The sequence below is a fragment of the Mastigoproctus giganteus genome, chromosome 4, assembly GCF_048544385.1.
Source record: "Mastigoproctus giganteus isolate SK-2022 chromosome 4, ASM4854438v1, whole genome shotgun sequence".
Lineage (NCBI taxonomy): Eukaryota > Metazoa > Arthropoda > Arachnida > Uropygi > Thelyphonidae > Mastigoproctus > Mastigoproctus giganteus.
In genome coordinates, this window is record NC_143578.1 from 95,500,472 (window position 1) to 95,513,486 (window position 13,015).

Here is a 13,015-nt window from a genome sequence, read left to right on the forward strand (position 1 = left end):
GTTATCTCCTAAATATCTGTTGCTTGTGTCAGTTTTTTATGTGTTATTGTGTTTACTCTCTCACTTACTAATTAGGTTCTTTTCACTTGGTTGGTGCAAGCAAGAAATCACTATGCATCCAAATCCTGACAGCACAGGGTTCTTCAATCATACTTTAGGATTACTTTTACCAGAAGTTTGTGATTCAGAACTGGATTTGGTCACAAGTCAGTGCTAGTTAAAAGTGATTTCTTGTTGTACTTTTCAATGTAGTAACTCTGAAAAGTGCTCATATGACTTTTCTTTTCACTTCTAGCATCTTTTTTAAATAGATCTGCTCTCTAGAAGTTGCCACTGTTCTACCAGTCCCATTAAACATTTACCCAAAGACAACCAATGTATACATACATACACACTTCAAATTCAAAATCTTTCTTATTTCAGTGGCATTATTTCTTTACTTCAGTGGTATTCATTAACTGAATCTATTTTAATCTCTCTTCCCTTTTAGCATTTCTTTTGGGATGGTAGTGAATGTCCACAAATATTCATCCATCTTTACAGGAAGACATGCAACCTCCTTTCAGCACACAAATTAATCACAAGACAAGTATGCTTGCGTGGTGTCTGAGAGGCACCTTGGTTTTTTTTGTTTTGGTTTTTTTTAATTATAAAAAATTTTGAGCTTTTTTACTGAAATCAAAATGGTAATCTATTATGAATTATGATTTGCTAAATTGATTAAAATATACCAAACAGAAGTAAATGAGAGAAACCAATAATAATAATAACAGTTATCGTAATTTTTTGAATTTTCAAGGAATTTTGAATTTTCCCATATTGAGACACAATACAGTGTGAATGTCTATTTTTCTCAGCTGTTTTTTGAGTTTAGATATTGAAACCAAAACTCTACAACAAGATTAGAGACTTATCACGCATTTCACAAATGCCATTTGGGATTCGGAATTGCCTAGAAGACAGATGGATGCATTTGCTTGCATCGCATCAGTTAAATCTCAAACAAAAAAATAAATAAATAATGTCTCATAACTCACAGTATATCAAAATGAAAACAGAAAATACTGTATATCCAGTTAGGGAATATTAGTGAGCAAAGGTATGTGGGAAGATCAGATTTCATTTCAAAAATTAAAAAATAACGGAAAACCTTTTAAAAAATGGTTTCTGTCAAAGGCCATACCAGTAGTAGATGGTTAATACTGCTGCTGCTATGTTTTTAGCTCCACCCCCTCCTATATCAGGGTTATGATAGGCCTAAAAAAACCTTATTGCTGGTAGGCCTATTAACACTTAGTGGCCACCTGCTTTCAGGTTGATCAGAAGATGATGTTCAATGCTGTAACTTATAGAGTCACCTTCCACTGCCACTGCTTTGAATTTTATGATTTTTGTTTATTAGGAAAGTCATCACAATAGAATATAGCTTGAAATCCCTTTGATTATGCCATCTGTAGCAGTCAGAAATTATGTATTTTTCAGAACACTACCCCCTTCTTTTCCTCTCTGTGCAGTTTCTTTAACTATGCCTGATTTTATCTGGGGAATTAGGAAATAACTTTCTGAAAAGTGCACCTGCATAATTAACAGAATTCAGAAGAAGATTATGTTCTTATGATATGTGATGCAAGTAAATAATCAACATGTATGATATCATCATATATATGTAATGTCACATATATCTTTGCATTTCTTTCTATGCACACTGCCCACTGTCCTTATATTAAATATTGTAAAAATCATTTTTCATATTGTAAAATTAAAAAAAAGTAATACAGTAAAATGTGTACACAATTTTACAATATGGAAAATATATATGTATATTCTGAAATTTCATATTTCTTTGCATCTTAATATTGGGCATGTTCGTGTGCTTGCGTGCACGCAAGCACACGAACGCACACAAATTCAATGAATGAAAAGTAAAATATTATAAGAAATATAACTTTAATTTCTTATAATTAAAAAAAATTAAAGTAAATAAAATAAATGTAATAAATTATTAAAATCATGTTTATGCAAGTATAATTAGATGAACTCCATCTTATTATGCAGTGCAGGGATTGTCAAGTAACATTAACATTAATGAGTTTGCAATACACACAAACACTAAATAAACATAAATTTCAGGGGAGGCTTTTTAAAAGCCAAATTTCTACTTTTCTAAAACATTAATTAACCATATATGCAAGAATCAGCTCCATTCTCAATCAATGTGTTCTTTCAATTTTGGGCCTTCCCTGGAACACATCAGTTAGTTCGAGATACAAGGAAGTGAGACTCCTCAACATCTACCAACTGCTACAGAAAGCCAAGGCAGTCTTTGTTTACAATACATTGAAGACCAGACTTTCCCCCCTCTCTTCAGATCCCTTTTCATAACCATAGATGAAGAAGAAATATCATACAATTTAAGAAATGAAGTCAACCTGAAGGTTCCACTTTTCAGAAAAGTATAAAATACAGAGGTACTAAAACCTGGAACAAACTTCCTGCAAAAATCAAAAATGTCACTTCACTAAATCAATTCAAGAAACTACTAATTTAACACATCACCAGGTATGCCTGATTCAAATTACCTTCCACTCAACTCCTGGATTTTAAAAACACCAACATGGAAATAATGTACAAATGTTAAAGAAAGTAGTTGGCAAATAGTTTGTAAATTTATGTGCAGATGTCTCATCATTTTTCTTTTCTCTGTAAAAATGTTCACAATGATATTATAAGCAGCGATGCTTTTCGAAGTCTTCTGTAAAGAAATGTACAAAAAACTCCAATTTATTTATGTCTTTTCTGTTCAACATTACCTGCATAATTTCAGAACTGTATATTTTTCAATTATATATTTGTATATTTGTCTTTTTTTTAAGGGAACATCCCCCTAAAAACCATTGGCTAATGTGTTCTCCCTCCCTTTTTTCTGTTATCTCCCAAAAAAGTGTAACATAAAATAGGGATAAATAAATTATTATTATTAAAATTTTATATAGTATTTTTAAAAAAGTAATCATGATTACCACCAGTATAATAATAAAATCTTGAGCCATTACACGAAACAATGCCACAATAATAAATTAAATAGTTATTAATTACATATAAATAAGTAACGTTGGCACTAATTAGCATTAGTAGAGGCATAAGATGCAAGAATGTAAGCTTATGCAGAATCAGCCAAAAAAAAAAAAACCTCCGATTTCACCCCTCCATTTGTTCCAAATGCCTACTATCCAGGCACCTAGCACTCTAGCATCTAGCAAACGCCTACTATCTAGGCACTGCATTTCTTTAAGCCAGAATTTAAGCCTTTCTTGGTAAGAGCACCCCCATTGTTCCCCTTCTTTGTACTTGTTCTACCAACTCTACATCCTTCCTAAAATAAGGCCTCCAGACCTGTACGCAGTACTCTAGGTGTGGCCTTACCATTGCCTTGTATAATGGGATAATTACCTCCCTGTCCCTGCTAGCAAATTCCTATATATCATTGACAAGAATCCATGCCCTGCCCTGGCAGCCCGCCTCCAGTGCTCAGCAAACGACATATTTGACTGCACAATTACCCCCAAGTCTTTTTCACTTTACGCTTCCCTGAGTGTAGTACCATACAGCTGGTACATTTCTCATGGGTTATTGCTACCCACATGCAGTACTTTGCATTTGTCAGTGTTAAACTTCAGTTGCCACTTTTCAGCCCATTTACCCACTTATCTAGATCCAGTTGGAGTAGCATACTGTCTTTACTGTCATTAACAACCCTGCCAACCTTTGTATCATCTGCAAACTTGGACATTAAACCTGATATACCTTCACCAATATCATTGATAAATATACAAAACAACAACAATGGGCCCAATACCGAACGCTGGGGAACTCCATTAATAACATTTGTCCACGAAGAGCAGTGTATATTGATTACCACTCTCTGTCATCTCCCACTCAGCCATCCCTTAATCCATTGTAGCAACTTACCCTTAATGCCTTAACTCTCCAATTTGTACAGCAGTCTTCCATGTGCAACAGTATTTAAAGCTTTCCTGAAATCCAAGTATATGATATCAAAATTATTTTTGGCATTCAATTCCTTTGTGACCACATCATAGTATCCAATCAAATTGGTCAGACAAAACCTCCCTTTAACAAACCCATGCTGTGTCTTAACTATTACTGAAGTCTTGTCTAGATGATCCTGCAATGCTTTTTTAACCAGTGATTCCATTATTTTCCCCAGAACGTGTTCTGGGGAAAATAATGGGGAAACACAAGTAACAGGTCTATAGTTACCTGTGTCACCTTTTGAACACCCTTTGTGAATTGGTGATAAATTTGCACACCTCGAGTCCAATGGGACCTCCCTAAGTCCAAGGAAGCTCTGCTTCACAATTATGGCTAAGGGTTTGTTTATTTCCTTTGCTGCCTCCTTTAATATAACTGGATAGATACAGTCCACCACAGGTGCCTTCCTTATATTTAACTTCAACAATTTCTCCTCCAATTTGCTCTAAGTTATTACAAAATCACTTAGTTCCCTGTTAGAGTTTGATAAAGTTCTGGCACCGCCCCCCCCCACATGAATAACTCCTCATGTATGAATGAATGCAAAATACTCATTCAGTTCATCAGCTAACTGAGCATGATCATCAACAGTCAACCCATTTATGTTAAGTGGTCTAATCGGATGCATCCCTTTCTTCCTAGAGTTTACATAAGTAAACGCTAATCTTTGCTGTTTTACTTTGCATCCTTTACCAAGGATTTCTCGTAATCTGCCTTCCCTTGCCTAACCTCCTTTGTGACTTGATTACTACTTTATATCTGCCATAGGCTTCTGTGTCACCTGATACTTTTCCGATCATACATTATGTATGGGATGCATAATGTATCCCATGTATGGATGGATAATGTATGTTTTCCGACCATACATTCTGCATCCCATACATTTTTCTTCTCTGCCACCAGCCTAATTAGTTCATCTGACATCCATTTAGGCCTAAACGTTGGAATGAAAAGCCTAGTAGCCTCCAATTAACCCCAGGGGCTCACATCTGGTGAGTATGGGCTTGGCACACCCAGGGTCCTGAGCTGGATATCATCATTCTTCTCTTTCTTGGTGATTCCCTTCTAATTTTGACACACAATCTCTCTCTCTCTCTCTCTCTCTCTCTCTCTCTCTCTCTCTCTCTCTCTCTCTCTCAGGGTAATTAGAGAATTTTTTTTGGCTGGTGCAGCATAAGCCTCAGGTTTCCTTGCACCATATAGCTAATAATAATAAAATAAATAATAAAATAATAAAAAATTAAGTCCCTGAAGGCTTCCTATTTGGAATTCGATGTTGGTAACATCATCAGTTGATCCCACTGTACAGAATTTAAAAACTCTCTGAGACCCCTGTAGTCACCTTTATGAAAGCAAAAGCCCTTCCCTTTAGCCTTGTTGGTAGTTACATCCTTAAGTAATTCCCACATCAGTACATTGTGATCACTGTCACCTAGTGGTTCCCTTATCTGCAAATTCTTAATGCATGAATAATCACTGCTGATAATCAGATGAAGAGTATTACTCCCTCTAGTTGCCTCTTGAACATGTTGCTGTAGAAAACAGTATCCAATAAATCCACAAAAGTCTTGCTAGTGTGCTAGTGACCAATCCACAAGTCAGTATCTGGAAAGTTAAAATTCCCCATTTTAAGACATTCTAATTTACTAGCCCACTATATTTCTCTGCACAATTTCTTATTATACTCATCAGATTGGTTAGGCCTATAACTCTCATTTTTCCTTTCCCACTGCTTATGTTTCACCAAACAGACCCAACATTACATTGTCCACCAACATGAATTGGATGCACTTCCTTAGATTTTATGTATTTCTTAACTAACAGCATAACCCCTCCTCCTTTCCTGTCCTGTCTATTCTTTCTGTATACATTGTACTCCCAAAATTCCAATTTTGCACTGCTAATGTCTGTGTGTTTTACTTTTACTTTTAATGTCTGTGTGACACCACATCTTTGATATCCCAACAATATCTGCCTTTGATGTTTTGACTAGCACTTCAAGCTCAATAAATTTATTAACTATACTTCTAGGATTGTTGTACATGCAAGTATACATGCACCTGTTTCTACAAGTAGTTACCCTAACACAGCCCATGTATTTATTTGTTCCATTATGACTCCCAGCAGTCCTGGAAATCTCCTTTGCCTTGCTTTCGAGGCTGCTGCTCATTCTAATAGAAGCAGTGCAAGAATCACTTTTGCCTATGCCTGCGGCCACTGTTAACCTTCTAGTCTGTGTATCCCCCCCCCCAAGCTAGCAGTTTTCCGACCCACCTAACTGCCTTGATAATATCAGCAAATATTCTTGCACTCTTTCTATTTAAGTGTACTCCATTCCTGTAGAAACAGTCTCTCCTGTCCACAAGCACAGACCAGGCTGAAAAAATTCTACCCCTTGAGTCTTGCACAATCTCTCCAGGGCCGAATTGTTCAACAAGGCTCTCATCATACACTCCCTTCTATCGTGTCTGGGCAGAATTGCAGACACTTTCACATTCAAATGTAACTCGCAATTTTTTTCAACATTGACCTGAACTTGAGTAAATCTGCAGATCTGTTACTCTTAATGTCATTAGATCTAATGTGTACAACAATATCACCTTTTGTGCCCTTAAAAGATTATATCTGCTCTACAACATCATCAACTTTTGCCCCTGGCAGACATAGCCTGGTCCTGTTCCACCTATCCTTCTTTCATAGTATATCTCCCTGACAGTAGAGTCACCAACAGTAACTAGTTCCTGTGGGACTAGCACATTCCACTTTGGATATTGCCTCTGTGTTGCCTGATACACAGGAGTGAGCTCTGTCATTGAGCTGGGCAGCTGAGAGCTTGATGGGCAGACCCCTCAAATTAATTTCTTCAAGGGCATTTACCCTACACCTCAAGCTCTCATAGATGCCCATCAGAATGTTGAGTTGGCACCTAATTTCTTGACACTCTAGGCATCTAGCACACACACAAAGGCTAGATCCTTGGCTAGATCATGTCCCATTTTAGAAAGTTCAGTACACATTTTGCACATTTTTTGAGACTGTGATGCGTTGGAGAATCGCCCCCTTCATTTCTCCCCCGAGTCACAGCACTCTCGCTAGTCCATGATCTTTGCTTCGCAGCTCTAGTCTGGGTCATGATTTCCATTTAAATATAATTTAATTAACAATGAAATTTAATAAGATTAATAATATTTTTGATTAATTGATAATACTATAATAAGCTAACAGATTCCAAATTGAGTGCTTCACATTACGCTATCTGGTTTTACTTTATACCTTACGCTATCAGTTGTAGATATATATACATTACGCTATTTCTTATCGATTACAATATGCTGGCTAGTTCATCAATATTGGGGCCAACACCGGGAGTTGTACCTTCCAAAAATCGCTAGTTAAATTCAAAATAAGAAGCTAACGAATGCTACTAAACCTATTTAATATCTCTGTAAAACACAATGTAGTATGTTAATTAATGAAGAATACGGTAAAAATTAAAAATACTTATCCCTTTACAGCAGCCAAAAATCCACCAAATGTTCTCTTCCACTAGAGCACCCTCTCTGACTTGAATGAACTTAAGAGTAAGAGATCTGCAGATTTACTTAACAAGTACAGGTCAATGTTGAAAAAAAAGTCGAGAGTTAGGGCTAAATTTGAAAGTGTATGCAATTCTGCCCAGACACGATAGGAGGGAGTATATGATGAGAGCCTTCTCAATCAATTCTACACTGGAGAAATTGTGCAAGCCTCATGGGGTAGAATTTTTTCCAGCGTGTTCTGTGCTTGCTTCTACAGGAATGTTATTTGTTATTATTTGATTTTTAGGAGCATTAGCAACTAAGGCCATATTGCTCCAGGGATATGCGGTGGTCATTCCCTGACCTTTACGCATCATTCATATTTGGTGGTCACAGACTCGAACCCTGGTCTAATCAAGAAGCGTGTGCTACGCACTTCTGCTCCTGCCCACCTGGCTACGGAGGGGCCTTCAACAGGGATGGGATACACTTAAATAGAAAGGGTGTAAGAGTATTTGCTGATGCTATTGAGGCAGTGTTAGGTGGGTCAGAAAACTGCTAGCATGGGGGGATTCACAGACTAAAAGATTAACAGTAGCCGCAGGCAGAGGTGAAAGCGATTCTTGCACTGCTCCTACAGCAATGAACAGCAGCAGCCCAGGGAGCAAGTTGCTGGGGACTTCGAGAGCTGCTGGGAGCCATCATGAAACAAGTAAATACATGGGCCGTGTTAGGAGTAACAACTGGTGTATGTATGTATACTTGAATGTACACCAATGCTAGAAGTATGGTAAATGAATTTGATGAATTTGAAGTGCTAGTCAAGACATCAAAGGCAGATATTGTTGGGATATCAGAGACATGGTGTGACATAGATATAAGCAGTGCAGAATTGGAATTTGGGAATACAATGTGAACAGAAATGACAAGCAGGGTAAGAAGGGTTATGCTGTTAGTTAAGAAACACACAAAATCTAAGGAAGGGCATCCAGTTGACATGGGTGGACAGTGCAATGTTCAGTCAGCTTTGTGACATAAACAATGGGAAAGGGAAAATGAGAGTAGGTGTGTGTTATAGGCCTAATGACTCTGATGAGTACAACAAACAAAGAGAAATACAGTGGGCCAGTAAATCAGAATGTCTTGTAATGGGGATTTTAACTTTCCAGATATTAACTGGACCTTATGGTTTGGTCACTTGCATGCTAGCAAGACTTTTGCAGATTTATTGGAGGATTGTTTTCTTCATCAACATGTTCGAAGGGCAACCAGAGGGAATAATACTCCTGATCTGATTATCAGCATGATTATTCATGCATTAAGAATTTGCAGATAAAGGAACCACTAGGTGACAGCGATCACAGTTACTTAAAGATGTAACTACCATCAAGAGTAAAGGGAAGTGTTTTTGCTTTCGTAAAGGTGATTACAATGGTCTCAGACAGTTTTTAAATTCTATACAGTGGGATCAACTGATGATGTTTAAAACAGCAAATTCTAAATGACATGGGTGGGAAGTCTTCAAAGAAATGATCATGGAAGCTACTAGGCTTTTCGTACCAACTAAGAAATACTGCACAAGATTTAGACCTAAATGGAAGTCAGATGTACTAATGAGGCTTGTGGCAGAGAAGAAAAATGCATATAAATTATCAGGTGACACAGAAGCCTAGGGCAGATATAAACTAGTCTGTAATCAAGTCAGAAAGGAGGTTAGGCAAGTGAAGGCTGATTATGAGAAATCCTTGGTGAAGGATGCAAAGAAAAACAACAGAGACTTCTTTTCTTATTTAAACTCTAGAAAGGGATGAATCAGAGTGGTCCACTTGATATTGGTCATTCAACTGTTGATGATCCTACTCAGATGGCTAACAAAGTGAATTGAGTATTTTGCATCTACATTCACAGATGAGGAATTCTGTAAGGAAGAACAGGATAGAAGTTTACTAAACTCTAACAGGGATCTAAATGATTTTGTAATAATGGAGAACAAAGTGGATGAGATTTTGTTGAAGTTAAACATAAAAAAGGCACCCGGGGGGGATGGAATCTATCCAGTTATATTGAAGGAGGCCACGAGAGAAGTATGCACACCCTTAGTCATTATTATGAGAGCATCCTTAGATTCAGGGGAAGGTCCCCATGGACTAGATATTTGCAAATGTATCCCCCAATTCACAAAGGGGGTTCATATGGTGACACAAATAATTATAGACCTATTAGTTTAACTTCTGTTCAAGGGAAAATAATGGAGTCACTAGTTAAAGAAGTGCTGCATGATCACCTAGACAAGACTGTAGTAATAGTTCAGACACAACATGGGTTTGTTAAGGGAGGTCTTGTCTGACGAATTGGATTGGATACTACGATCTGGTCACAAAGGAACTGGATGCAAAAAATTATTTTTGATATCATATATTTGGATTTCAGGAAAGCTTTTGATACTGTTGCACATGGAAGACTGCTGTACAAATTGGAACAGTATGGCATTAAGGGCAAGTTGCTACAATGGATACAGGGATGGTTGAATGAGAGACTTCAGAGAGTGGTAATAAATGGACACTGCTCTTCATGGACTTATATTATTAGTGGGGCCACCAGGGTTCGGTGCTGGGCCCATCGTTGTTTTGTGTATTTATCAATGATATCAATGAAGGTATATCAGGCTTAATGTCCAAGTTTGCAGAGATACAAAGATTGACAAGGTTGTTAATTACAGTAAAGACAATCTGATACTGCAACAGGATCTAGAAAAGTTAGGCAGATGGACTGAGAAGTGGCAACTGAAGTTTAACATTGGCAATTGCAAAGTACTGCATGTAGTTAGCAGTAACCCAAAAGAAATATACCAACTGTGTGGTACTACATTCTGGGAGGTGGAGAATGAAAGAGACCTGGGAATAATTGTGCAGTCATATATGAGTCAAATCTGCTATCAAAATTCCTATATATCAATGATATATAGGAATTTTGATAGCAGAGACAAGGCAGTGGTCAGGCCACACCTTGCGTATTGCATACAGGTCTGGAAGCCTCATTTTAGGAAGGATTTAGGGTTGCTAGAACGAGTACAGAAAAGGGCAACAAGATTGGTGAGAGGAACAAAGGGGTGCTCTTACAAACACCCCTTTGAGAGAGGTTTAATTCTGAAAGTTGCAGCATGTGGAGACTAGCCACCTGCGAGGTGATCTGAGTGAGGTGTATAAGGTCTTGAATGGTTTGAGCAGGCTCAATGCTGATGGGGTTCTTCTGCTTGCCTGGAGTAAGATCCTGAGGGGTATAGATTCAAATTAAGGAAAGACCGTTGTAGAATGGATGTGCGGAAGTTTGCCTTTAGCCAGCAGGTAGTTGATTGCTGGAACAGACTTCCATCTGTTGTTGTTGATAGCTTAAAGAAATTTAAGCCTGAATTAGTGACCTGATGAATGAAATGAAAATGGTTTTTTTTTTTTTTTTTTTTTTTTTTGGCTGATGCTGTATAATCTTGCTTTCTTGCCTCATATGTGTCTGCTAATGCTAAGCAGGTTATGGTTGTAGTCATTAGGTACAATGATAAAAAATACAAGGGAAAAAAAATTCAATTAGTTATGCATGCCTGTTTCTTCTATAATTAAAAGAATATCTATATTGACTGGTTTTGTGTATTACCTTTTCAAATTCAGTCAGAATTAAATTGACCATTTGCTGATGACATATTAAGAATTTATGTATACAATTTATTCTAGTTAAAACTGAGAGTGTGAATTCAAATGCAGCAGCACTGCAGCCTAGTGTTCTGGAGTTCATCCGTAAATATAACATCAGTAAATATAGCCCAGCATTCTAGGGGTTGTCAGTAAATTATAACTTTAATGTACAGGCATGTAGAAAGGTCTAGAAGTGTTGCCACAAATTAAAAATATTGGGTGACTAAACAGACATAGAACAAAATTTAAAGAATAACATTACCAGAAATTGATAGGGAAAATCAATTAAAAAGAAATATGGTCTATTTTATGCTAAACAATAAGCAACAATGTTTATAAAATGAAGGCCAATGATATTTGCCTTTTTCACAGACATGTGCATCTCCACAGTCAAGGTGATACAGTGGGTATCTCTGCTTCGATATATTTTAACATTGGATTTAGGGTAGATTGCCCAGCTCCCCTACCCACGCACTCACCCAATATCTCCTACCTGATTGTGGCCCTGAATATACAATTTATACAAATGTAAAGTAATCCAACCTGCTTTCATTATATCTATTTTATTTCATTATATCTATTGATTTCATAATTTTTAAGCATGACAGTAAAAATACTTTTTACATTATTTTCACAAGTATTTTTACAGTAAAAATACTTATTATGAGTTAAAAACAATTTTTGAGTATTATAGCGAAAACACTGAATTAGAAAAATTAGAAATACAAACCAACCAAACATGTGACAAACTCTGGCCTTATGCACTGAAGCTGTTTGACCACCTGAAATATGTCCACCTTCTGTTCCACCATTATTTGGTCAGATAAGTAATGGATGGCACAAAACAACCCGCTTTGAGAAACCCCATCTCTATTAAAAATTACAATATTAAAAAAGTGTTAGTTGCATATTGATATACTGATGTGTTAGTTAATCTCAGAAATAACTATACCTAAATGGTAAATATTATTATAATTATTGACCCTTTCCACAGAAGTATGAATGAGCTAAGTTGGTTATAAATTTCTCTTGCAGAGTAGAAGGATTTCTATTAAAATTATCTAACAGATATAGGTTTTGTGTAAAGATTTGAATTGCACCTGCACTGAAGTAAATATTCAGCTGTAATTACAACTTTAGTAATTACGTATGTTCACTGTTACCAATGAACAAAAGACTATATATAATTAAGGATTTAAATTTGTATGGTTTAGTGCAAAATTTTCCAACTTTTTGTTTTAAGTACACTGGCAAAACAAAAAATAAAATAAAATTGAAGAAGCATTTAATACATGGGGGGGGGGGGAAATGGACCAATCAAATTTCTGTTACACACCCAAATTTTGGTGGAAGGAATTTGATAAGACTTCTAGATTTAAAATGGAGATGTGGGTTTTTATTTCTCTGCAGATGCAAATTGGCCTAGAATACATTGCAAGCACAAAACACCTTATGGAAAATTCCTATTGACCAAGAAAAGGGATGAAAATGAAAAAACATAAAAATATTTACATAATTCATTTTAGTCAGTCATTAGGTGTCTCCTTTTAATCCCTCCCTAATTCCATAATACGGTATATAATCATATAGGTTTTCATTCTCATTTTATATCTATCCTTTATTCAAATTTCAGGACTCCTTTATATTATTCTGATTTAATTTAAATTTAGGTTAGCCTTTTGTTAGCAGCCATAGTAACTTACAAGAGGAGTTTACGGGACATACCCTCATGTACTTTCACTGGGTACTCTCTATCTC

The 13,015-nt window shown here is 36.5% G+C and overlaps 1 protein-coding gene across 4 annotated transcripts in view; it reads right to left on the reverse strand.

The window, feature by feature from the left end:
* Positions 1–13,015, reverse strand: part of LOC150086925 (receptor-type tyrosine-protein phosphatase S-like) — a 1,004,071-nt gene that overhangs the window by 7,098 nt on the left and 983,958 nt on the right. For 3 of the 4 annotated variants that reach the window (XM_090372826.1, XM_090372825.1, XM_090372828.1), the window contains one exon: positions 11,992–12,127. In XM_090372826.1, coding sequence (XP_090228952.1) covers positions 11,992–12,127 — 136 coding nt within the window. Of the gene's footprint in view, positions 1–11,987; positions 12,128–13,015 lie in introns of all 4 variants that reach the window. The other variant, XM_090372827.1, reaches the window with a different exon arrangement.